This window comes from Denticeps clupeoides, chromosome 9 (genome assembly GCF_900700375.1).
Source record: "Denticeps clupeoides chromosome 9, fDenClu1.1, whole genome shotgun sequence".
In the NCBI taxonomy this organism is placed as follows: domain Eukaryota; kingdom Metazoa; phylum Chordata; class Actinopteri; order Clupeiformes; family Denticipitidae; genus Denticeps; species Denticeps clupeoides.
This window is the reverse complement of record NC_041715.1, coordinates 1,839,290-1,861,062: the sequence shown is the minus strand read 5'-3', so window position 1 is coordinate 1,861,062 and position 21,773 is coordinate 1,839,290. Positions and strand designations below refer to the sequence as shown.

At 47.2% G+C, this 21,773-nt stretch overlaps 4 protein-coding genes across 6 annotated transcripts; 2 read left to right on the top strand and 2 right to left on the bottom strand.

The window, feature by feature from the left end:
• The first annotated feature begins 6 nt into the window (after window positions 1-6).
• LOC114797425 (zinc-binding protein A33-like) lies at window positions 7-2,072 on the top strand. Of its 2 annotated transcripts, XM_028992383.1 has the most exons (6): window positions 7-408; window positions 487-582; window positions 658-888; window positions 965-987; window positions 1,068-1,186; window positions 1,330-2,072. In XM_028992383.1, the coding sequence occupies exons 1-6, from the start codon at window positions 7-9 to the stop codon at window positions 1,875-1,877; spliced, it is 1,419 nt and encodes a 472-aa protein (XP_028848216.1). In that variant the 3' UTR covers window positions 1,878-2,072. The 2 variants fall into 2 exon arrangements, with proteins under 2 accessions (XP_028848216.1, XP_028848217.1); XM_028992384.1 differs by lacking the exon at window positions 965-987 and having other exon boundaries at window positions 658-899.
• Window positions 2,073-5,050: 2,978 nt separating this feature from the next.
• LOC114797447 (uncharacterized protein CXorf21) lies at window positions 5,051-6,670 on the bottom strand. The gene is made up of 2 exons (XM_028992421.1): window positions 6,579-6,670; window positions 5,051-5,939 (listed from the first exon to the last, which is right to left on the bottom strand). The coding sequence occupies exon 2, from the start codon at window positions 5,703-5,705 to the stop codon at window positions 5,094-5,096; it is 612 nt and encodes a 203-aa protein (XP_028848254.1). The 5' UTR covers window positions 5,706-5,939; window positions 6,579-6,670; the 3' UTR covers window positions 5,051-5,093.
• Window positions 6,671-8,055: 1,385 nt separating this feature from the next.
• On the top strand, window positions 8,056-11,444 carry c9h13orf42 (chromosome 9 C13orf42 homolog). Its single transcript, XM_028992417.1, has 3 exons — window positions 8,056-8,570; window positions 8,982-9,129; window positions 10,153-11,444. Exons 1-3 carry the CDS (start codon window positions 8,178-8,180, stop codon window positions 10,419-10,421), a joined length of 810 nt encoding a protein of 269 aa, XP_028848250.1. The 5' UTR covers window positions 8,056-8,177; the 3' UTR covers window positions 10,422-11,444.
• rnaseh2b (ribonuclease H2, subunit B) lies at window positions 10,493-13,957 on the bottom strand. Of its 2 annotated transcripts, none has more exons than XM_028992407.1 (11): window positions 13,800-13,957; window positions 13,147-13,218; window positions 12,972-13,079; window positions 12,809-12,885; window positions 12,614-12,728; window positions 12,443-12,507; window positions 11,988-12,093; window positions 11,838-11,919; window positions 11,519-11,561; window positions 11,332-11,409; window positions 10,493-10,636 (listed from the first exon to the last, which is right to left on the bottom strand). In XM_028992407.1, the coding sequence occupies exons 1-11, from the start codon at window positions 13,861-13,863 to the stop codon at window positions 10,526-10,528; spliced, it is 921 nt and encodes a 306-aa protein (XP_028848240.1). In that variant the 5' UTR covers window positions 13,864-13,957; the 3' UTR covers window positions 10,493-10,525. The 2 variants fall into 2 exon arrangements, with proteins under 2 accessions (XP_028848240.1, XP_028848241.1); XM_028992408.1 differs by lacking the exon at window positions 13,800-13,957 and adding an exon at window positions 13,377-13,431.
• Between the last annotated feature and the right edge of the window lie 7,816 nt (window positions 13,958-21,773).

Below are 21,773 nucleotides of genomic sequence, written 5' to 3'. Positions count from 1 at the left end.
TGGTAGATGGCTTCGAAGTCCTTCTCAGAAGAGGATCTGTCCTGTCCAGTGTGCTGTGATGTCTTCAGGGATCCCGTTCTTCTCTTCTGTAGCCACAGCGTCTGCAGAGCCTGTCTGCAGCAGTCGTGGGAGGCCAAGGGTTCTCGAGAATGTCCGGTCTGCAGGACGCTGTCGTTGAGTGGAGAGCCTCCTCTTAACCTGGTTTTGAAGAACCTGTGCGAGATCTTCTCATACGAAAGGAGCCATAGATCTTCAGCAGGGTCTGAGGTGCTCTGCAGTCTGCACAGTGAGAAGCTCAAACTCTTCTGTCTGGATGATAAACAGCCTGTCTGTTTGGTGTGTCGGGACTCAATAAGACATAAAAACCACAGATTCAGCCCCATGGATGAAGCAGTGACAGAGCACAAGGTAGGTGAATGAAGGACTTCTGGGACGAGTACGTTGCGAGTTTAGCATGTTAAGCGTGTCTGAATCTCTTGGATCCAGGAGGAACTCAAGTTGAAACTGAAACCCCTGCAGGAGAGACTCAGGCAATTCAAAGAAGCTCAACTAAGTTGTTATGAAATCCGTGAACATATCAAGGTGAGAATGATGGATTCTGACTTACTAATATAACTTATCAAAAAAGAATTCATTTACAAAACTTTTATTTACCAGATCCAGACCCAACACACAGAGAGGAGGATTAAGGAGGAGTTTGAGATGCTTCACCAGTTTCTACAAGATGAAGAAGCAGCCAGGATAGCAGCACTGAGGGAGGAAGAGGAGCAGAAGAGTCAGATGATGAAGGAGAAGATGGAGAAGATGAGTAGAGAGATATCATCTCTTTCAGACACAATCAGAGCCGTAGAAGAGGAGATGGGAGCTGAAGACGTCTCATTCCTGCAGGTACCAAGACTGTTCTTGCTCTACCAGGATTTTTATAGATTTTATTAATAATAACTGGCATATTCCTGTTTCTCAGAGCTACAGAAGCACCATTACAAGGTAACTGACAGGCTTCTCTATCAACTCTGTGGTTCTGAACCCAAACCCACAGCAGCTCTGACTCCTGAATGTCATTCCAGAACCCAGTGCAGACTGGAGCATCCAGAGAGGCTTTCAGGAGCCCTGATCCATGTGGAGAAACACCTGAGGAACCTGAAGTTCACAGTCTGGGAGAAGATGCTGGAGATTGTTCACTACAGTGAGTTCAGGTCGCTGCAGTGTCGTTTATTACTGAGAAACGTGATGGAACGTGTCACCTTGGATCCAGCTGCTCCTAAAGTCATTCAGGAAGAGATGATATGCTGAGATGTTGCCACTCTCATCCCTATTTTTTCTGTTTAGCTCCGGTGACTCTGAGCCCCAACACAGCACATCCCTGCCTCGTCCTGTCTGAAGATTTGTCGACTGTCAGATACAGTGACAAGGGACTGAAACTCCCTGATAACCCAGAGCGTTTTGACATCTCTGTTAGTGTCTTGGGTGGTGAGGGCTTTGACTCAGGGACACATGTCTGGGATGTGGAGGTTGGGGACAACACTTACTGGGGCTTGGGCGTGATCGCAGAATCTGCCCCGAGGAAAGGTGACGTGGGCACCAGGACTGGCCTCCTGTACCTGGGGTTTTATGGTGGCAAATATGCAGCTGGCTCCACGCCTCAGTCCGACTGCCCCCTCATCCTTGCCGAGAAAGTGGAGAGGATCAGGGTGACGCTGGACTGGGACGGAGGAGTGTTGTCCTTCACCGATGCCGGTAATAACACACATCTGCACACTCTCACACACACCTTCACGGAGAGAGTCTTCCCTTACTTTGACAGCTTTTGTAGCGTGTCTCCAATAAAGATGTTACCAGTCAAGGCCTCAGTCGTTTTCAAAGACAGTGGGACCTGACACTGAGAATATAACCTGAATCTGTCCATCAATATAAACAACAGATCTAACGCAGCCGTCTGTGGTGTGGAGGTTCTCACCGTCCTCCTCCAGGACCAGAGCCATCAGTAGACGTGCTACTGCAGCATGATATATTTACATTTACAGTATTTACCAGACGCCCTTATCCAGAGCGACTTACAGTCAGTAGTTACAGGGACAGTCCCCCCCTGGAGACACTCAGGTTTAAGTGTCTTGCTCAGGGACACAATGGTAGTAAATGGGATTTGAACCTGGGTCTTCTGGTTCATATGCGAGTGTGTTACCCACTAGGCTACTACCACCCACTATACCACCTAGTTACCCGCTAGGCTACTACCGCTCCCACTATACTACCTAGTTACCCACTAGCCTACTACCGCCCTCTATACCACCTAGTTACCCGCTAGGCTACTACCGCCCACTATACTACCTAGTTACCCACTAGCCTACTACCACCCTCTATACCACCTAGTTACCCACCAGGCCACTACCGCCCTCTATACCACCTAGTTACCCACTAGGCTACTACCGTCCTCTATACCACCTAGTTACCCACCAGGCCACTACTGCCCTCTATACTACCTAGTTACCCACTAGGCTACTACCGTCCTCTATACCACCTAGTTACCCGCTAGGCTACTACCGCCCACTTTACCACCTAGTTACCCACCAGGCCACTACCGCCCTCTATACCACCTAGTTACCCACTAGGCTACTACCGCCCTCTATACCACCTAGTTACCCACTAGGCTACTACCGTCCTCTATACCACCTAGTTACCCACCAGGCTACTACCGCCCTCTATACTACCTAGTTACCCACTAGGCTACTACCGTCCTCTATACCACCTAGTTACCCGCTAGGCTACTACCGCCCACTTTACCACCTAGTTACCCACCAGGCCACTACCGCCCTCTATACCACCTAGTTACCCACTAGGCTACTACCGCCCTCTATACCACCTAGTTACCCACCAGGCCACTACCACCCTCTATACTACCTAGTTACCCACCAGGCCATTACCGCCCTCAATACTACCTAGTTACCCACTAGGCTACTACCGTCCTCTATACCACCTAGTTACCCGCTAGGCTACTACCGCCCACTTTACCACCTAGTTACCCACCAGGCCACTACCGCCCTCTATACCACCTAGTTACCCACTAGGCTACTACCGCCCTCTATACCACCTAGTTACCCACCAGGCACTACCACCCTCTATACTACCTAGTTACCCACCAGGCCACTACCGCCCTCTATACCACCTAGTTACCCACCAGGCCACTACCGCCCTCAATACCACCTAGTTACCCACCAGGCCACTACCGCCCTCAATACCACCTAGTTACCCACCAGGCCACTACCGCCCTCTATACTACCTAGTTACCCACTAGGCTACTACGCCCTCTATACCACCTAGTTACCCACCAGGCCACTACCACCCTCTATACTACCTAGTTACCCACCAGGCCACTACCGCCCTCTATACCACCTTGTTACCCACCAGGCCACTACCGCCCTCAATACCACCTGGTTACCCACCAGGCCACTACCGCCCTCAATACCACCTAGTTACCCACCAGGCCACTACCGCCCTCTATACTACCTAGTTACCCACTAGGCTACTACGCCCTCTATACCACATAGTTACCCACCAGGCCACTACCGCCCTCTATACTACCTAGTTACCCAGTAGGCTACTACCGCCCTCTATACCACCTAGTTACCCTCCAGGCCACTACCGCCCTCTATACTACCTAGTTACCCACCAGGCTACTACCGCCCTCTATACTACCCAGTTACCCACTAGGCCACTACCGCCCTCTATACCACATAGTTACCCACTAGGCTTCTACCACCTATACCACCTAGTTACCCGCTAGGCTACTACCGCCCACTATACTACCTAGTTACCCACTAGCCTACTACCACCCTCTATACCACCTAGTTACCCACTAGGCTACTACCGCCCTCTATACCACCTAGTTACCCACCAGGCCACTACCGCCCTCTATACTACCTAGTTACCCACCAGGCTACTACCGCCCTCTATACCACATAGTTACCCACTAGGCTTCTACCACCTATACCACCTAGTTACCCGCTAGGCTACTACCGCCCTCTATACTACCTAGTTACCCACTAGGTTACTACCGCCCTCTATACCACATAGTTACCCACTAGGCCACTACCGCCCTCTATACTACCTAGTTACCCAGTAGGCTACTACCGCCCTCTATACCACCTAGTTACCCTCCAGGCCACTACCGCCCTCTATACTACCTAGTTACCCACCAGGCTACTACCGCCCTCTATACTACCCAGTTACCCACTAGGCCACTACCGCCCTCTATACCACCTAGTTACCCGCTAGGCTACTACCGCCCACTATACTACCTAGTTACCCACTAGCCTACTACCACCCTCTATACCACCTAGTTACCCACTAGGCTACTACCGCCCTCTATACCACCTAGTTACCCACCAGGCCACTACCGCCCTCTATACTACCTAGTTACCCACCAGGCTACTACCGCCCTCTATACCACATAGTTACCCACTAGGCTTCTACCACCTATACCGCCTAGTTACCCGCTAGGCTACTACCGCTCACTATACTACCTAGTTACCTCAGTGTGTGCATAGTTACAATGTCACGTGGATTTTGGTCAGGATCAGACCTTCAGGTGGGGCGTGGCCCTCAAGCAAACAGGATTAACCTACAGTGCCAATTTCTTGGATATATAACTTTTAATATATTATTTTTAACATATGATTAATTTATTGCTGTTGAATAATTGCTGGATCAGGTGCGGACTGTTTTTCATGGTTCCTCCACTGGTCAACCGGGTTTTGTTTTTTGTTTGTTTTTGGTTTCCTAAATGCATTGATCAAATGTACATATGTACGAAAATCACATTATTTCTGTTTAATGCCAACTATATGATATTAATCTGATGAGGTGTGGTACATGTGGAAAGGCAATAAAAAACATCTCTGAATTTATTTGACTGGAATCCCACTGTCACCATTTAATACATCATACACAGTACATCAAGGAAAGAATAGAAACAAATTGAATAATTATAAAATATGAATATATGTGTATATATATATATAAACACTTAAAACACCATTCGCCAAATAACCGGGCTTCATTACATAGGAAGGTGAGTTGAAAACGTACGCTTGGCATCACCCGGTCTCTGTAGAGATCTGCAGCAGCGGCGTGCTGATCTCGCTGGACTGCAGGCCGCTGGCCATGCGCAGCAGGCAACTCACCACCATGTCCTTGGCCCTGCCCGCCTCCAGGTTCCGCTCTCGGCTGAGCTGCATGGTGATCTGGTCCAGGCTGCTCTGCACCAGCTCGGACGCCAGCACGGGCGGGGCCGGGCCCTGGGTGAGGTACTGGCGGTACAGCTCCATCAGCTTCTGCTCCAGGTAGCGGTTGAGCTGCGAGTTGGAGAGCGGCCGGCCCGGCAGCTGCAGCGACGGCCGCTCCCGTCCACTGCCCTCCCTCCAGCAGGCCAGATCGTGCCCTACGCCCCCTCTGAGAGCCTGGGAAGGGGGCAGGAGAGGAGCTTCGTCTGGTGACGCGGTGGGCAGCTCGTCCCAAGACAGAAGGAAGGGCCCTGGTTCCACATCCTGGCTTCGAGTGACCTGCAGGTCACACATGCCAGCGCCAAGGGGCAGGACCTGGTCCCCAGCGATGTGAAGGTCACTGTAGTGCTGGCAGATGCTTTGGCATGAGGAGGGCACTAGAAATGCCTCCATGGTGCCAGAGCCAGCGTGGCCAGGAATGTCCATACCCGGAGAGAGTCCCCTGAAAGGCTCAGAATCCGGGGGGGTCACTCTCGCTCACGCGTGACCGCTGAGCCGTGGCCTGCTGCTGCTGCGGATACGCCGTGACGTGGACCAGAGTTCGCGGCTGGAAGGCCGGGCAGCTCGCTGCGTTTTCAGATTCGGTTTCATGACCGCCAGGCGTCGGCTCCGAATCCTGGCAGAGCAGCATGGCCCACAGACGGCTCTCGCAAAGCATCTCTACACGAGGACAATACATCATTAAAAAGGATCAAACGTGTCCAATGCTGATCATCTTTCAACTATGACAAGTATATTTTCAAAAGTCTGGACGCCCCGACTCTGTGGCGGTTCTGCAGACTGAGATGGGGCTGTTCAGGAGAAAGTGAAGTCTTTATTGTCACTGTCACCTCTCAAGGAGCAACGAAATTCAAGGTCCAGTGTCTTAAACAGCAAAAACATAAAACATAATATAAATTATTATGAAATAATTTATATATATTTATAATAAACATAATATAAATTAACATAATAGAAATTAGACTGGGAGTAAAAATACACAGAAAGCCGCTTGACGAGACGCTCATTAACACGAGTGGACGATGAGAAACCCCCAGGACTGCTGGAAACGTCGCCGCTGTCCAACTGAAGGCGGTGGAGAGAAGACGAGAGCGTGAAATGCTGCCATCACGGCAAAAGAGACGCAATTCTTCAACTTTTAGTTTATTGCGTAACCTCACGTTTTATTTCATAGTCCTGATTTGTTTTATAATGTAATAAAATGCAATTAATGAGCAGGGGCGTCCAGACCTCAGACTGGTAAGATATGTCGGTTTAAAACTAGACACGATCAATAAATGATGTTGCAGAAGGACCTACCTTAGTTTCCAAAAAGCTTCTGAATTGTATGAAGTGCATAAAAGGCAGAGAAATGGAAAGAGGAAAGTGTGTGTGTGTGTGTGTGTGTGTGTGTGTGTAGGCAAGTTTATAATCTGTTTAAATCAGGAAGTGTGAATAAGGTGCATGTTGGGGGTTCTACACTTCTCTATTTATGAGAATATGAAACAACACAGATGCTGATAGTAATTTACAGTACAGGCCACACACCTTCTCATTCAACGTGTTTTCTTCATCTTCATGACTATTTACGTTGGTAGATTCTCACTGAAGGCATCAGAACTATGAATGAACACATGTGGAGTTATGTACTTAACAAAAAAAGGTGAAATAAGTGAAAACATGTTTTATATTCTAGTTTCTTTGCTCTGATTACTGCTTTGCACACTCTTGGCATTCTCTCGATGAGCTTCAAGAGGTCGTCACCTGAAATGCTTCTCCAACAGTCTTGAAGGAGTTCCCAGAGGTGTTTAGCACTTGTTGGGGTCCAGCTCACCCCAAACCATCTGGATTGGGTTCAGGTCCGGTGACTGTGGAGGTCAGGTTCATTCATAGTTTTGATGCCTTCAGTGAGAATCTACCAACGTAAATGGTCATGAAGATAAAGAAAACACGTTGAATGAGAAGGTGTCTCCAAACATTTTTCCTGTACTGTGTGTATTTATTCCTTCAAATAATAGTTCAGAACTAGAGTGTGGCCAGAAATACTGTAACATTCGTAAAAGAATTTGGGCTTTAACTGCCGAGGCAAAAAAAAGGGGAAGTGGGATCTTTCTTTTTACAAAGAAATACCTTTCCTTTTCTTCTTCTTCATGCTCCACGTGTCTGTTCTGGTTTCCGAAACCCGATCACAGTTTGCATGGTTGTCGGCCAGCAGCCGCTTCACATCTGCTCACCACGCAGGTTGCATAAGTCCCCGTTTCGAGGCTATTTTTACTGCAGCGTCACGTTTCAGACAAACGAGATGTGTTAACATGGAGTAACGTGGAGTGGGTTAGTAGTGGCCTAGTGGGTAACACACTCCCCTATAAACCAGAAGACCCAGGTTCAAGCCCCACTTACTACCATTGTGTCCCTGAGCAAGACACTTAACCCTGAGTGTCTCCAGGGGGGGACTGTCCCTTGTAAGTCGCTCTGGATAAGGGTGTCTGGTAAATGCTGTAAATGGAAATGTAAACATCTCGCAGTAAATGTTACGTTAGAACAAGCAGGATCAGACTTTTTGTTTTTTTATTTGGCCAAATCCAAAAATGTAAAGACTAAAAGAAATTATTTTAAAAAAGAGAATCCCTCCGTACTGACGAGATCCTGGAGATGACGACAGCCATGCTCCACAGCCATAAGGACATCTGGGGGACACCTGAGACACGGGGATTGAATGGACGCGACAGGAGGGGCTCGGGTTTCGGGTTGCCATGACGCTGATAGACGGGAAATGGACGCTCTCCGTCCTGGATGAAGGACGTGTTCAGAACCCTGGACGAGGCAGCAGGCCACGGCTGACTCCTTGGAAGAGATGGACCTGCACCTGAGGTTCTTGCCAGGTTCTGAGCGGCTCGTCGAGTAGTTTGAGATGCTGTGATGTTCAGGAAGATCAACGCCGTGTTTCGACCCAACCATGGGCCACGGTACCGGGATGGACACAAGGCTCTGGAGGAGGAGTACCACAACGCCTGCACGGTCAAGCTGGTGCGCAGCACCTCCATGCTGGTGGTGGGAGAGGGCCGCAGCAGGGCCACTCCGGACCGGAACGGCTCCGCCCTGAAGCGCAGCAAGAGCTCCATCAGCGTGGAGTCCAAGAGCGAGCTGTACTGCTACCGGTCCCGGGAGGACCAGATCTGGCTGTACTCCCAGCACCAGAACTGCCTGGAGTACCTCCAGGACCTGGTGGCGCTCCGGCGGCAGTACACGAGGAGCGTGAGCGACCTCCAGGCGGCCGAGCTGAAGAAGAACCAGGCGCCACGGAGCACCAAGGTAACCGCGTCATTAAAAGTCCCCAAATAGTCCGGCCGGTGACACCCAAATTCTTCATTCCTGCATGAACTGTCTTCACTCAGGTCCTCTGCTTAGATTTTTGTGTTGAGTGTGTATATGTACACTGTAAAAAAAATTGGAATACAGTCCAAAACTAACGACCAGAGTGCCATCATTTACATTTACAGCATTTACTAGACGCCCTTATCCAGAGCGACTTACAGTCCCCCCCTGGAGACACTCAGGGTTAAGTGTCTTGCTCAGGGACACAGTGGTAGTAAGTGGGGTTTGAACCTGGGTCTTCTGGGGCTACTCACCACCCTGTACCACCCATCAGGGTACAAGACGCACCCCCTGGGGTCTGGGGTACAGCCACCATTTCTACTCTTCATCACTCTCCTGTCCCCGCAGGGCCGGAGCCCCAAACCCGCGGCCCCGTCCGCGGTTCTCAGCGAGGAGGACACGATCGAGTTCTTCGACGCGGTCATCGCAAGCTGTGACCCCGAGCTTCGCCGTAAAGCCTACGTGGACGATGGCCATGCCGACATCGACTTCATCGGTAGGATTTCCCCGGGCGGGAACCTTTACTATCGTATCAATAATTATATTTTATTGTTCATGTCCACGTTGTACAGGCTGAAGAAACATTACCCCACTGCTGATTCTAATTTTGTGATTAGATTTGAGGTAACGTTGCCTGGCAGTTTGTAGTTTAAGGGAAGGTGATTCTGTAGAGGTAGACCAGATAGTTGATGAGCAGAACATTTACATTTAAGGCATTTGGCAGACGGCCGTATCCAGAGCGACTTACAACGTGCTCCCATGTCACCATGGATGAAGTGATCAGTTCTGGTTCACTAGGACCCCCAACTATGAATACAACCTTTTTATTCACTCTGTTCTAGTTTCTATACAGAAGTCAGACAAGAAGAAGGTTCCAAGTTCATCTAAATATTCTCTAAAGAGGAAGGTGTTGAGCTGCCGTGTGAAGGTACTCAGTGACTGATCTGGAAGTTCATTCCACCACCGAGGGGCCAAGACGGAGAAGAGTCTAGATGAGGGTCTTCCTTTTACCTTCAGAGATGGAGGGACCAGGCGAGCAGTACTGGAGGCTCGGAGTATACGAGGTGCAGTGTGAGGTGTAATAAGGGCTGTGAGGTAGGATGGTGCTACTCCATGTTTGGAGACCAGCATCAGTATTTTGAATGTGATTCGTGCAGCTACTGGGAGCCAGTGGAGGGAACGTAGTAGAGGGGCGGTGTGGGAGAACTTGGGAAGGTCGTGCTGCTGCATTTTGTATAAGTTGTAGAGGTCAGATGGTACGTAGAGGTAGACCAGCTAGAAGGGAGAACATCTCAGGCACCCTGCAGCGGCCCCATAATCAGGTCACCGGTTTGAATCCCGATCCGCCAAGGTTCCACTGAGGTCCCCCTGATGAAGGTCCCTGCTCCCCGAGCGCCTGTCATGGTGTCCACTGTTCACTCAGGGCGATGGGTTAAATGCAGAGGACAAATTTCACTGTGTGCACCGTGTGCTGTGCTGCTGTGTCTCACAAGTGACAATCACTTCACTTTCTTTCAAGTGGCCACCAGCACCAGCGAGCACGACCTCCACTCCAACTGGGTGCTGCGGGACCCCCGCCGCTTCTCCATGGACGAGTCCAGGCTGAGCCGCTGCGACTCCGGGCCCAGGCCGGCGGCCAGGGGCAAAGGCGGCTGCGGGACGACGGGCGTCGGCCGCCGCCTCCAGCGCAACCCCATCCACCTGCCCAAGGTGGTGGAGAGCGCCTTCCAGACCCTGCGCTTCAAGCCCAAGCTGAAGAAGAAGAAGGAGGAGGAGCGGGTGGGTTGACGTCCGTCCACGTCAATTATCCAGAGGAGCCAGGAACCGCGCCGGCAGAATAAAGACGCCACAAACGCACCGGCGATGAAAATCATTTCACTTTATTAACAAAATCACTTCTTCTCCTGCTTGACTTTGGGGCCGAAAAACGCGGACATGGGCCTCATGCCACTCTTGTCCACCTTGGCCAGCGATTTCTGAGCCACGGTCATCTTTTTCTGGGGCTGGAGGAGGAGACAGGAGCCGCGTTACCCACCCAGACGCTCAAAATATCGATCACGATCGCATAAACAGAACATTCATTTCATCAAACGTCCCTTAACGTCGCAGCAGTAAATGTAAAGTAAACACACTGGACGAGTCCACGTTTCATTCCGATGCAAAAGAAACGAGAACGTTCATGCAGCCGTTTCAGTGCTGCCAGACGAGACAATTACCGTACTCGTACCAGAATTTTACCCACTGGACAGCGTCACCAAACGTACGGTAACTCCGTTAATGCGACATGGTCGTCGGCCGTTTTGATACAGATTTATAATAATGAATCCTGATAACACACAAACTACAGATCCCATAATGCAGTGCGGCGGCTGGCCTGGCACAGAGTTGCAGTTGTGGAATAATATCGCGGAATTGCGAGAGAAAGAGGCCGGTTTTTAGGTGGAGGCGCGGTTCTGTAAGTTACATTATTTACGCCGTTTAGGATCTGGCAACACTGAGTGGTCGGAAATGTAATGTTTTTTTTTTTAAACCTTGAATCTCCGTCGCATCTAATCTACAGCATTCAAGGCAACGTGTGTAAAAAAAAAAAAAAAAAATCTAATTACAGCCAGTTGTCATGCACCATGTCCAGCGGGCAACACGGAGGTTAAAAGTGCAGAAAAAAAAAGTACTCGTTCTGGCCATCCTGACCACTCACTTTCCGAGCAAAGTCTGCGCTGTTGAATTTGGTGTAGTCCTCTCCGGCTTCCACCGGCTTGTCTGACAACTTGCGTTTCTGACGAGCATGATATTAACCAAAAAAAAAAACGTACACAGAACGTTAAAAAGTAAAGAAATAAAAAGACGCAGGTCAGTCACCATAATTGTCCCTGACGCCGACTTACCTTGGATGGAGGCTCCTCTTTAGGGCTGCTGATCTCAGGGAGCCTTGAATGGAGGACAAGAGGATTCATTACATCACACCCAATGTTACCTGACGTTCTGGCTTTGAAAGAAATTGTGTGACTTTGTGAATAAAACACGTAGCTCCATTTTAAAGCTCGAGTTTGTCTCTTTGTGGAATTTGTGGACAACGAGGGAAACACCAGATTTAAATATCAATCAGTACTAAACCTAAACACCACGACTCAGGGTGGAGAAATAATGTTTATTCAACACTGAAGTGTGTGTGTGTGTGTGTGTGTGTGTGTGTGTGTTACATACTGTAGGTGTCTGAGCAACTCTTTGCTGAGATCTTCACTGACGTACTCCGATACGAGGCCGTGTGCGTAGCGAAGGTAGTCTTCTACAAAAAGCAGACAAGGTCACGAGACGAAGCCTGCAGAACGAGCAAACACACACGGCCCTCCTTACCATCCGACGCGTCTACTTCCGACTTGACTCTGACGTACGTGGCGGACTTCACTCCTCCCCCCACCGACACGTCGCTCCGTTTCAGGACGCTCACCGTCCTCTCCACCTGGAACCAAGGTCGTCGTCGTCTGTAAATTACTGCGTGTACGGTGCAGCAGCGGACCGTTAAAGCGCCTGATAACCCGCATGTTGGCGTCGGTAGTGGGCGTGGCCACGTATTAGGGGTGTAGAGAATGGAGGGAGACGGTGGCGAAAGGGAGGAGTCGGATGCTGCGCTACACATGGGCGTGTCACGTATTGATGGAGAGGGGGGGGGGCAGAGTGAGAGCTGTCAATCGTGTCTACAAGCCCCTCCCCTTTTGAATATTTTCTTTATTTACAAAAACATCATTATGGAAATAAAACACAGTCAGCCAGAAATGAGCGTATGAAACGATGGTAAGTGTCAGTGATACCTTCCTCTTCAGCCAGTCCAGGGTCTTCTGCTGGTTGTACCTGTAGAACCGCTGATTTGCAACTTCTACAAAAAAATAAAATAAATAAAGGATGATGATAGAGAACGATTTCCAAGTTCCCGCCGAATCTGTCCCGACACGAGGACCCGAACCAGAACTGGATGCTCGCACCTTTCTCGTCCGCCACGAGGCGCAGGGACTCCAGGGCGCACGTGCATCGGAGCAGCCGAGAGCATCCTGGGAAATCCTCGTCGGTGACCACCTGATTGGCCGGCTGGAACTTCCCCTGGTGAGAGTCCACGTCAGACACAGTGGACGCCAAAAGGAAAAACCCGTGGTTGAATGGTCGGTGCCCCGCCCCCCCACCTCAGCGCCGGCCTCCTGAATGTACGGCAGCAGCAGGTAGAGCGGATCCATGGGCGTGATGAACAGCAGTCTTCCATCTGCGCACACAACGTAAAAAAAAAAAAAAAAGAACCTATAACAAACACAGGAGAACAGGTCACGCGTGGCATCGTCTCCCCCTCACCTCTCTGCACCGTCTCCCCCACGAACCACGAGCGGTGGTCTTCAGCGAAGGCCTTCACCTCGTACACCTGGGCGTCTCCACCGCCGAAGAGGTACAGAGACGCGCCGCCTGGTCGCAGAACACGTCCTCAGCGCCACAGCTCGGAAAGAACGGACACGTCCGGGGGACAACTCACCTGACGAGGGGTTCCTCAGCCTGGCGAAGGTGGGGTCACCGGCCCCTTCCTCTGGGGCACCAACCACTGAATCTATACACAGAAAAAGAAGAATCAAATATATAATTCAAAGTGTTTCCTTTATTTTTAGGGCCATTTACGTCGGTAGATTCTCACTGAAGGCATCAAAACTATGAATTAACACATGTGGAGTTATGAACTTCTCTCGATGAGCTTCAAGAGGTCGTCACCTGAAATGCTTCTCCAACAGTCTTGAAGGAGTTCCCAGAGGTGTTTAGCACTTGTTGGTCCAGCTCACCCCAAACCATCTGGACTGGGTTCAGGTCCGGTGACTGTGGAGGTCAGGTCTCCACTTTTTGTTAAGTACAGAACTCCACATGTGTTCATTCATAGTTTTGATGCCTTCAGTGAGAATCTACCAACATAAATGGTCATGAAGATAAAGAAAACACGTTGAATGAGAAGGTGCGTTCAAACTTTATACACACATTTAAACTATTATAAAATACACTATACACTACGATTTTTAAATATAAATATAATCTGACTCCTGTCAGAATCTTGTTAGGAAGCGCGTTTTTTCCTTCATTGTTGAGGTTTAGTGGAGACGCACCACGTTGACCCGCCCCGGAAACAGAAAGCAGTGACTTTACCGGCGGCGACAACGACCCAGCCGGAGGCGTCGCGAAGGGGAGAGCGTTTCTTTTTGGTCGCCATCCCCGGGCGGCGACGCGGTGCAAAACGAGAGGATGGAGGAAGTTCGCGGCGTCCGTTCAAAACACCGCGGTGGCGGCGGAGGCCGAAATGGCGGCAAAGGGTCCGGCGTTGCCAGGTCGTGAGACGACGTCGGGCGTGAAAACACACCGGCTCTCACAAGCCCCACAAACCGAAAAGACAGGCCTGCGTGTCTTGTGTATTTAAGCAGCTGCAACTTACAAAAAAAATCTATATATGTAAAGACCAGTAATGTTGATTAAATATTATCAGTGGGAAAACGTAATTATGACAAGTTCTGGCAACCTCAACGAGAGCGTACCACTAGTTTCAGAAAGGGGTGTGTAAGTCGATTTAATATATTTATCTTATTATATACTCCAAAAATACCTTAAACGTCTGTTGTAGTTCGCATTTCCTTGAGAAAGTTCACATGGGGTCCTACTCCCTCGTTTCATTTCAAAATGGTGCGTTCTCGGTCGCCTACTTAAAGCGACAGAAGTATCGGCAATTAGTTATTCACACTGGTTCACGGCTCTCATTTCTGGGTAAATCTGTATAATATAATCGCCTGATTGTTTAATTAAATTAAACATACATGTATAACATTTACATTTACAGCATTTACTAGACGCCCTTATCCAGAGCGACTTACAGTCAGTAGTTACAGGGACAGTCCCCCCCTGGAGACACTCAGGGTTCAGGGCCTGCTCAGGGACAGGATGGTATTAAGTGGGGTTTGAACCTGGGTCTTCTGGTTCACAGGCGTGTGTGTTACCCACTAGGTTACGAAGTGAACCTGGTTACATTGTGTTCCTACACACTACCGCTAGAGGGCAGCAGCGTCGCGACGACCGTCCCAGCCTTTACTAACTAAACGTTTTAATCATGGCGGGCGATTTAAAATCGTTTCTAAATAAAAAAAAAAAAAAAGAAATATTGGGACCTGGCTGGCGCCTTCGACCACATTCTTCACTTTTTTTTATCGCCCTCCGTCCGCTTTTCTGCATCGCGGATCGCGACGCGTCATTATGGCCGCGCGTTATTAGGGCGTCACTTTATTAGGGGACACTTTAAAGGCGAGATCAAAGTGGAGACGCATGAAGCGACAGCGACATCCAGATGGCAGGGGACCATGCTGGCTGTGCGGGTGACACGCCCCTACTTATAAAATTCCCAGTTGTTGTCGACCATTGGAAATTTAGTGAAAGTGAAGTGATTGTCATTGTGAGCAGTGTGTGGGGACGGGACCTTCATCAAGGGGACATTGATGGATGCAGATTGGACCATTCAATTTGTGTTTATCGTGCATTTGCAGTATGACGCACCATATGGACTCTTTTTTTTATAAGGAACGTTTCTAGTCATATTAGAGGGCGGGGCCCCTGTGGCGCATGCGCGCACGCAGTCCGGGTCGGTTCCGCCCAGAACCTTCCGAACCTTCCAGAGCCTTCTGTCCACTTTCTGTCCGTCTGTTGACCTTTCGATTAACTTTAAACCAGAGCGCCTTGCGGTCAGCAGTGACGGGGACAGTACCCCCTGGGGACACTCGGGGTTCGAACCCGGGACTTTCTACTCTCACCCCATACCGTCACCAAACTTTTCATTTCGCGAGTTTAGGGTGTGTAATAAACGTGGATTTCTGCACGTCGAAGACTTGATCAAGGAGCCTCGGAATTCGTTCGGGTTTTATATTCAGCAAACATCTTGATTCCGTTTTACAGACGATCCGACGAATTCGCGTAGACAATTCGATTCGAACAATTCAATTCAGCTTTTAATTCGTTTCGTAAAGCACTCGGGAGTTGAAATAAAACACGACATCCAGAGTTTATGCACACCTCTTACTTGGTGGCAGTGGGCACCATGACAGGCGCCCGGGGAGCAGCGTGTGGGGACGGGACCTTCATCCAGGGGACCTCAGTGGCGCCTCGGCGACCTTCTGATTCCGGGTCCGCTAGGCCACCACTGCCCCACACTTTAATACAAGTCATTACCGTTATTTAGTCTAGTTAAACTGATGGGCTCTGTACTTTTTTTATTTGTGTGTATCCCAAGATTCGGAACTCTCAGCAAAACAATTTAATAGACCCTACATAGATTACTGTAGAGGGGTTAAACGCAAAACAGCGTCAGGAATTTGGCTTAATTTCGATCTTGTGAATATTTTAAATCTTTAATTTTTAATTCATTAGAATTTCAATTCGTCTGTTGGCTTTTACCAGTCAGATTCCTCCTGTTTTTGAACCCTCACATTGACCAACAGAGATTAACTCAAAAACTGTAAAGTGGGTTAAAATATTGAATAATAAAAATATTACCCTCATAGATTAGAGAGTACAAATCAGCACAACTGTTAGTGAGTCCGAGAAAAGGAAGATGAAAAAATGTCCAGTTGCACTTGTGGGTGACACGTGGTGTGGACAGAATTGATTGAACGACTTTTATTGCTAAAAAACGGCCCTGGGACGGTCGCCGCGACGCAGCTGCCCTCTAGCGGTAGAAAGTAGGAACGCAACGTAACCGGGCTCACTTCGGAAAGTTTTCTTTCATTGCTAAACTCTTTGGCCGTGTCTTCTTCTTACAATCTTCTGTTGTGTGTCGTCGTGGAGACGGAGGAGATTCCACTTCACGTTAAAATCATTTGTTTCGGTTGATTTGAAAACTAATTCAATTTCGGCATCATAATTTTATGAAATAGGGGAATTTTCTTTTATATTCCTATATTAAATCATCTTTATATTATATATATCAGTTGTCGTAGATTTCAGTCTTGTTCATATTATTGTTCTGAATGTTTCTTTTCCTACTTTATTGTTTGAGAAATCTTCAGTGAACATTAAACACATTTCTCCTAGCTGTTCATATTTCTTATTCACTATTCAAACTCACACAAGGAAATGTGAGGATCCCCTGCCGGATCATTTTATACCAGGATAATATGATGTAAATGCAGTATTATGGTGTAAAAATTTTCATGTTTTCGAGTTTAAAGTTATAATTATTTACAGTCACTAGTTACAGGGACTGAGAATCTCGGGATTCTCAGGCTTGATACTCACACTCAGGGCTACATGATAATAAATCAGTAAAATGCACAACTATTGACCAATAAGAGCCTTTATACCACAAAGCTCCGCCCTCTTTCTGCTTTCAGAAGGAGAAAGTGAAGAAGAGGTCGTCTGGACTTTTTTTAAACTCTGTTCCGTGTTAGAGTAGAAAATAGCAACTTAGATACATTTTTTACACAAACCGGCAGGGTTTCCTCTCATATGGATTAAGGATGGAAAGATGGAATTACAATCAGAATCCGTCACAATAGAGAAAATGAAAGTAAAATAAAAAAAAATAGAAATTTTTTTTTCATTATAAAACAAAATTGTCTTTCTCAGAAGACGACCTCTCCTGTCCTGTGTGCTGTGAAATCTTCAAGGATCCTCTCCTCCTGTCCTGTAGTCACATCCTGATGTGGTGAAGAATCTGCTGGAATGAATATTAGTTCAGTTTTGGTGGGATTGAGTTGGAGGTGATGGGCTGCCATCCAAGACGAGATGTCGGTTAGACATGCAGAGATTTTGGAAGCAGCATGAAGATCAGAGGGAGGAAAGGAGAAGAGGAGTTGTGTGTCGTCAGCATAGCAGTAGTAGGATAGTCCATGTGAGGAAATGACTTCACCAAGTGATCTCGTGTAGAGGGAGAAAAGGAGAGGACCTAGCACCGAGCCTTGAGGGACACCAGTGGAGAGTCTACGTGGGGTAGAGGTGGATCCTTTCCAAGTCACTTGGTAAGATTGCTCATCAAGGTAGGAAGCAAACCACTGCCATGCTGAGCCCCGAATTCCAAGTCTCTTCAGGATTGACAAGAGAGTCTTCTGGTTAATGGTGTCAAATGCTGCAGAGAGGTCGAGGAGAATAAGAACCGATGACAGTTTAGCCGATCTGGCCGCATGTAGCTGCTCGGTAACAGCCAGAATGAGCTGTTCTGAAGCCAGACTGGTTAGGATCCAGGAGGTTGTTCTGTGACAGATTAAGTGATAGCTTAATAGGACTTTGGACAGAAATGAGAGGAGGGAAACTGGTCTGTAATTGTTAATGTCTGTAGGATCAGCAGCGGGTTTCTTTAGGATTGGAAGAACCCTGGCTGTTTTAAAGGCGGATGGTACGTGGCCAGATGACATTGAGCTGTTTATGATATAAGAAATGAAACGGATGAGGTCAGGGGAGATGGTTTGAAGCATTGCAGAAGGGAGACAGGTGGTTGGGTTGCCTGTAGATATTATCTGAATGATTTCATCAGATGTGAGCTTAGAAAATTGATTTAGGGTAGTTGTAGAATTTTCAGAGGATCAGCAGTTTGTGTGTTTGGTGTGTCGGGATTCAAAAGGTCATAAAAACCACAACTTCAGACCAATAAATGAAGCAGCTCTGGATCTGAAGGTTAGAATAAACTATATACAAAATACACAGAAACATAATTTTGTTCAACCTTTAAACATACTTCAGTCTGACTTCCTTTTACAAACCGCGTTTCATCATGACAGAATAACTCTAGCAGTAATCTGTAATTTCTCATGTAAAGGTTTATGTGTAAAAATAATCTCTGTATTAAAATGCTGATTCGTTTCAGGAGGAGCTGAGGATTACAAGCAGCTGAGCAAGGTCTTTAAAACCTGAACAGCAGAGTCCAGATCAACACAAATCAGTCAATCAAGAGTTCCTGTGGTTCTCTATACAGCCAACGTTCTGTAAACTGTATAACTTCAACATGACAAAACCCGTCAGCATCTACAGAGCAAAAGATCCACTTCATTTCCTCCACTTCACTCATTATTGTGATGTTCAGCATTTCTACATCATGTCAACTAAGATCAGTGTTGGTGTGTAATTACTGGATCAAACCCAGAAAGACATCTCATACATTCCAGGACAACAAGCTGTAACTGGGACAGGAAACAGGACGTTCAGGAACTTTTTAAGACGTTTAAATACAAGTCATGATGACACGTAACATGCAAATCTTTCTTTTATTATTCTAGATCCAGACCCAACACACAGAGAGGAGGATTAAGGAGGAGTTTCAGAAGCTTCACCAGTTTCTACACGATGAAGAAGCAGCCAGGATAGCAGCACTGAGGGAGGAAGAGGAGCAGAAGAGTCAGATGATGAAGGAGAAGATGGAGAAGATGAGTAGAGAGATATCATCTCTTTCAGACACAATCAGAGCCATAGAAGAGGAGATGGGAGCTGAAGACGTCTCATTCCTGCAGGTACCAAGACTGTTCTTGCTCTACCAGGATTTTTATAGATTTTATTAATAATAACTGGCATATTCCTGTTTCTCAGAACTACAGAACCACCATTACAAGGTAAGTGACAGGGTTCTCTATCATCTCAGTGGTCCTGAACCCAAACCCACAGCAGCTCTGACTCCTGAATGTTATTCCAGAACCCAGCGCAGCCTGGAGCATCCAGAGAGGCTTTCAGGAGCCCTGATCCATGTCTGGGAGAAGATGAAGGTGATTATTCACTATAGTGAGTCTCTCTCTCTCTCTCTCTCTCTCTCTCTCTCACACACACACACATGTAATAGTGATTATTAAGACAGCTCGATCAGAGCTGAAGATGATGCTGCATCAGTTTCTGGTACAAAATAACCAAATTCTGCCTCTTAAATTGTCTTTTACTTTATATTCTCAGTCTTTAAAACATCTTTTGTGTTTATGATGATGATTCTGTGAGTGAGGAAGGTGTGTTGCTCTGCTGTCTTGATCTAGAAGGTTCTTGGTTTGTCACCACATCTTCAGCTCAGTCTGGACCAACCTCCACATCAACATCAAGTAAGACCTGCAGCTCCACTGTTATTCTCCTGGACTCGTGTTGAAGATGCAGCTCTGAGGGTCTTAAAGTTCAATATCAGGGCTGTTTAATCAAAGACATCCACCAAACAGGACACACACACACACACACACCCACACACACAGTGGAGAAAATAATTATTTGACCCCTCACTGATTTTGTAAGTTTGTCCAATTACAAAGAAATGAAAAGTCTCAGAACAGTATCATTTTAATGGTAGGTTTATTTTAACAGTGACAGATAGCACATCAAAAGGAAAATTTTAAAAATAACTTTAAATTAAAGATAGAGACAGATTTGCATTTCTTTGAGTGAAATAAGTATTTGAACCCTCTAACAAAATAATAGTTAGTGGCAAAACCCTTGTTTGCAAGCACAGAGGTCAAACATTTCTTTTTAGGAGGAATTTTGGTCCACTCCTCTTTGCAGATCATCTCTAAATCACTAAGGTATCGAGGCTGTCTCTGTGCAACTTTGAGCTTCAGCTCCCTCCATGGGTTTTCTATTGGATTAAGGTCAGGAGACTGACTAGGCCACTCCATGACCTTAATGTGCTTCTTCTTGAGCCACTCCTTTGTTGCCTTTGCTGTATGTTTTGGGTCATTGTCGTGCTGGAACACCCATCCACGACCCATTTTCAATCTCCTGGCAGAGGGAAGGAGGTTGTCGCTCAGGATTTTACGATACATGGCTCTGTCCATTTTCCCGTTGATGCGGTGAAGTTGTCCTGTGCCCTTAGCAGAAAAACACCCCCAAAGCAAAATGTTTCCACCTCCATGCTTGACAGTGGGGACGGTGTTTTGGGGGTCATAGGCAGCATTTTTCTTCCTCCAAACACGGCGAGTTGAGTTAATGCCAAAGAGCTCAATTTTGGTCTCATCTGACCACAGCACCTTCTCCCAGTCACTCTCTGAATCATTCAGGTGTTCATTGGCAAACTTCAGATGGGCCTGCACATGTGCCTACTTGAGCAGGGGGACCTTGCGAGCACTGCAGGTATTTAATCCATTGCGGTGTAATGTGTTTCCAATGGTTTTCTTGGTGACTGTGGTCCAGCTACTTTGAGGTCATTAACTAACTCCTCCCGTGTAGATCTAGGATGATTTCTCACCTTTCTCAGAATCATTGAGACCCCACGAGGTGAGATCTTGCGTGGAGCCCCAGACCGAGGACGATTGATGGTCATTTTGTGTTCCTTCCATTTTCGAACAATTGCAGCAACAGTTGTCACCTTCTCTCCCAGCTTCTCGCTAATGGTTTTGTATCCCATTCCAGCCTTGTGCAGGTCTACAATTTTGTCTCTGACATCCTTGGACAGCTCTTTGGTCTTTCCCATGTTGGAGAGTTTGGAGTCTGCCTGATTGATTGATTCTGTGGACAGGTGTCTTTTATACAGGTGACTAGTTAAGACAGGTGTCATTAATGAGGGGGACTAATTGAGTAGGAGCGTCTAACCACTCTGTGGGAGCCAGAACTCTTAATGGTTGGTAGGGGTTCAAATACTTATTTCACTCAATGAAATGCAAATCAGTTTCTATCTTTTATTTAAAGTTATTTTTTCAATTTTCCTTTTGATGTGCTATCTGTCACTGTTAAAATAACACACACACACAGACACACACACACTCAGTAAACAGGTTCTTGTAGAGGGTCATTCTGCAGCATCTGTCTTCTTGCGTCACTCTTTTTATTATTTTCATTTCTTCATTTTACTTACAAGATGTAATGTGGGTTTTATCTTAATTTCTAAGTAACTATGAGGGATAATCTACATAATTATTGTGATTTTACTGCTAAATATAATCTGGTGTGATGCTTTTAGAAAGAGGATGAAGACGTCCATATAGAGGATGTTGGAGAATTCACATAATAAAGATTTTAAAATCCTCAGTGTTTCTGATCTGTATTTGAAATACATCTGTGTTTTGCGTGATGATCTTCATGCCACCAGAACCTTGTATCTTATTGAACTCCATCTTAAAACCCAGAAGGACCAGACCAGATGCTCTACTGTCGAGTGAGAAATAAATACTTTGATATAATAAAGCTTGTTGATTT

What these genes read in the sequence shown, in the direction of transcription:
- LOC114797425 (XM_028992383.1), top strand. Translation starts at nt 7, where the DNA reads ATGGCTTCGAAGTCCTTCTCAGAAGAGGATCTGTCCTGTCCAGTGTGC. An exon ending in AAGCAGTGACAGAGCACAAG is followed by an intron (nt 409 to 486) that starts GTAGGTGAATGA and finishes TCTTGGATCCAG; the next exon opens with GAGGAACTCAAGTTGAAACT. An exon ending in AAGACGTCTCATTCCTGCAG is followed by an intron (nt 889 to 964) that starts GTACCAAGACTG and finishes CCTGTTTCTCAG; the next exon opens with AGCTACAGAAGCACCATTAC.
- LOC114797447 (XM_028992421.1), bottom strand. Translation starts at nt 5,705, where the DNA reads ATGGACATTCCTGGCCACGCTGGCTCTGGCACCATGGAGGCATTTCTA.
- c9h13orf42 (XM_028992417.1), top strand. Translation starts at nt 8,178, where the DNA reads ATGTTCAGGAAGATCAACGCCGTGTTTCGACCCAACCATGGGCCACGG. An exon ending in AGGCGCCACGGAGCACCAAG is followed by an intron (nt 8,571 to 8,981) that starts GTAACCGCGTCA and finishes CTGTCCCCGCAG; the next exon opens with GGCCGGAGCCCCAAACCCGC. An exon ending in TGCCGACATCGACTTCATCG is followed by an intron (nt 9,130 to 10,152) that starts GTAGGATTTCCC and finishes CTTTCTTTCAAG; the next exon opens with TGGCCACCAGCACCAGCGAG.
- rnaseh2b (XM_028992407.1), bottom strand. Translation starts at nt 13,863, where the DNA reads ATGGCGACCAAAAAGAAACGCTCTCCCCTTCGCGACGCCTCCGGCTGG. An exon ending in CTGGGTCGTTGTCGCCGCCG is followed by an intron (nt 13,219 to 13,799) that starts GTAAAGTCACTG and finishes TTCTGTGTATAG; the next exon opens with ATTCAGTGGTTGGTGCCCCA. An exon ending in TGGACTGGCTGAAGAGGAAG is followed by an intron (nt 12,094 to 12,442) that starts GTATCACTGACA and finishes CCTTGGTTCCAG; the next exon opens with GTGGAGAGGACGGTGAGCGT.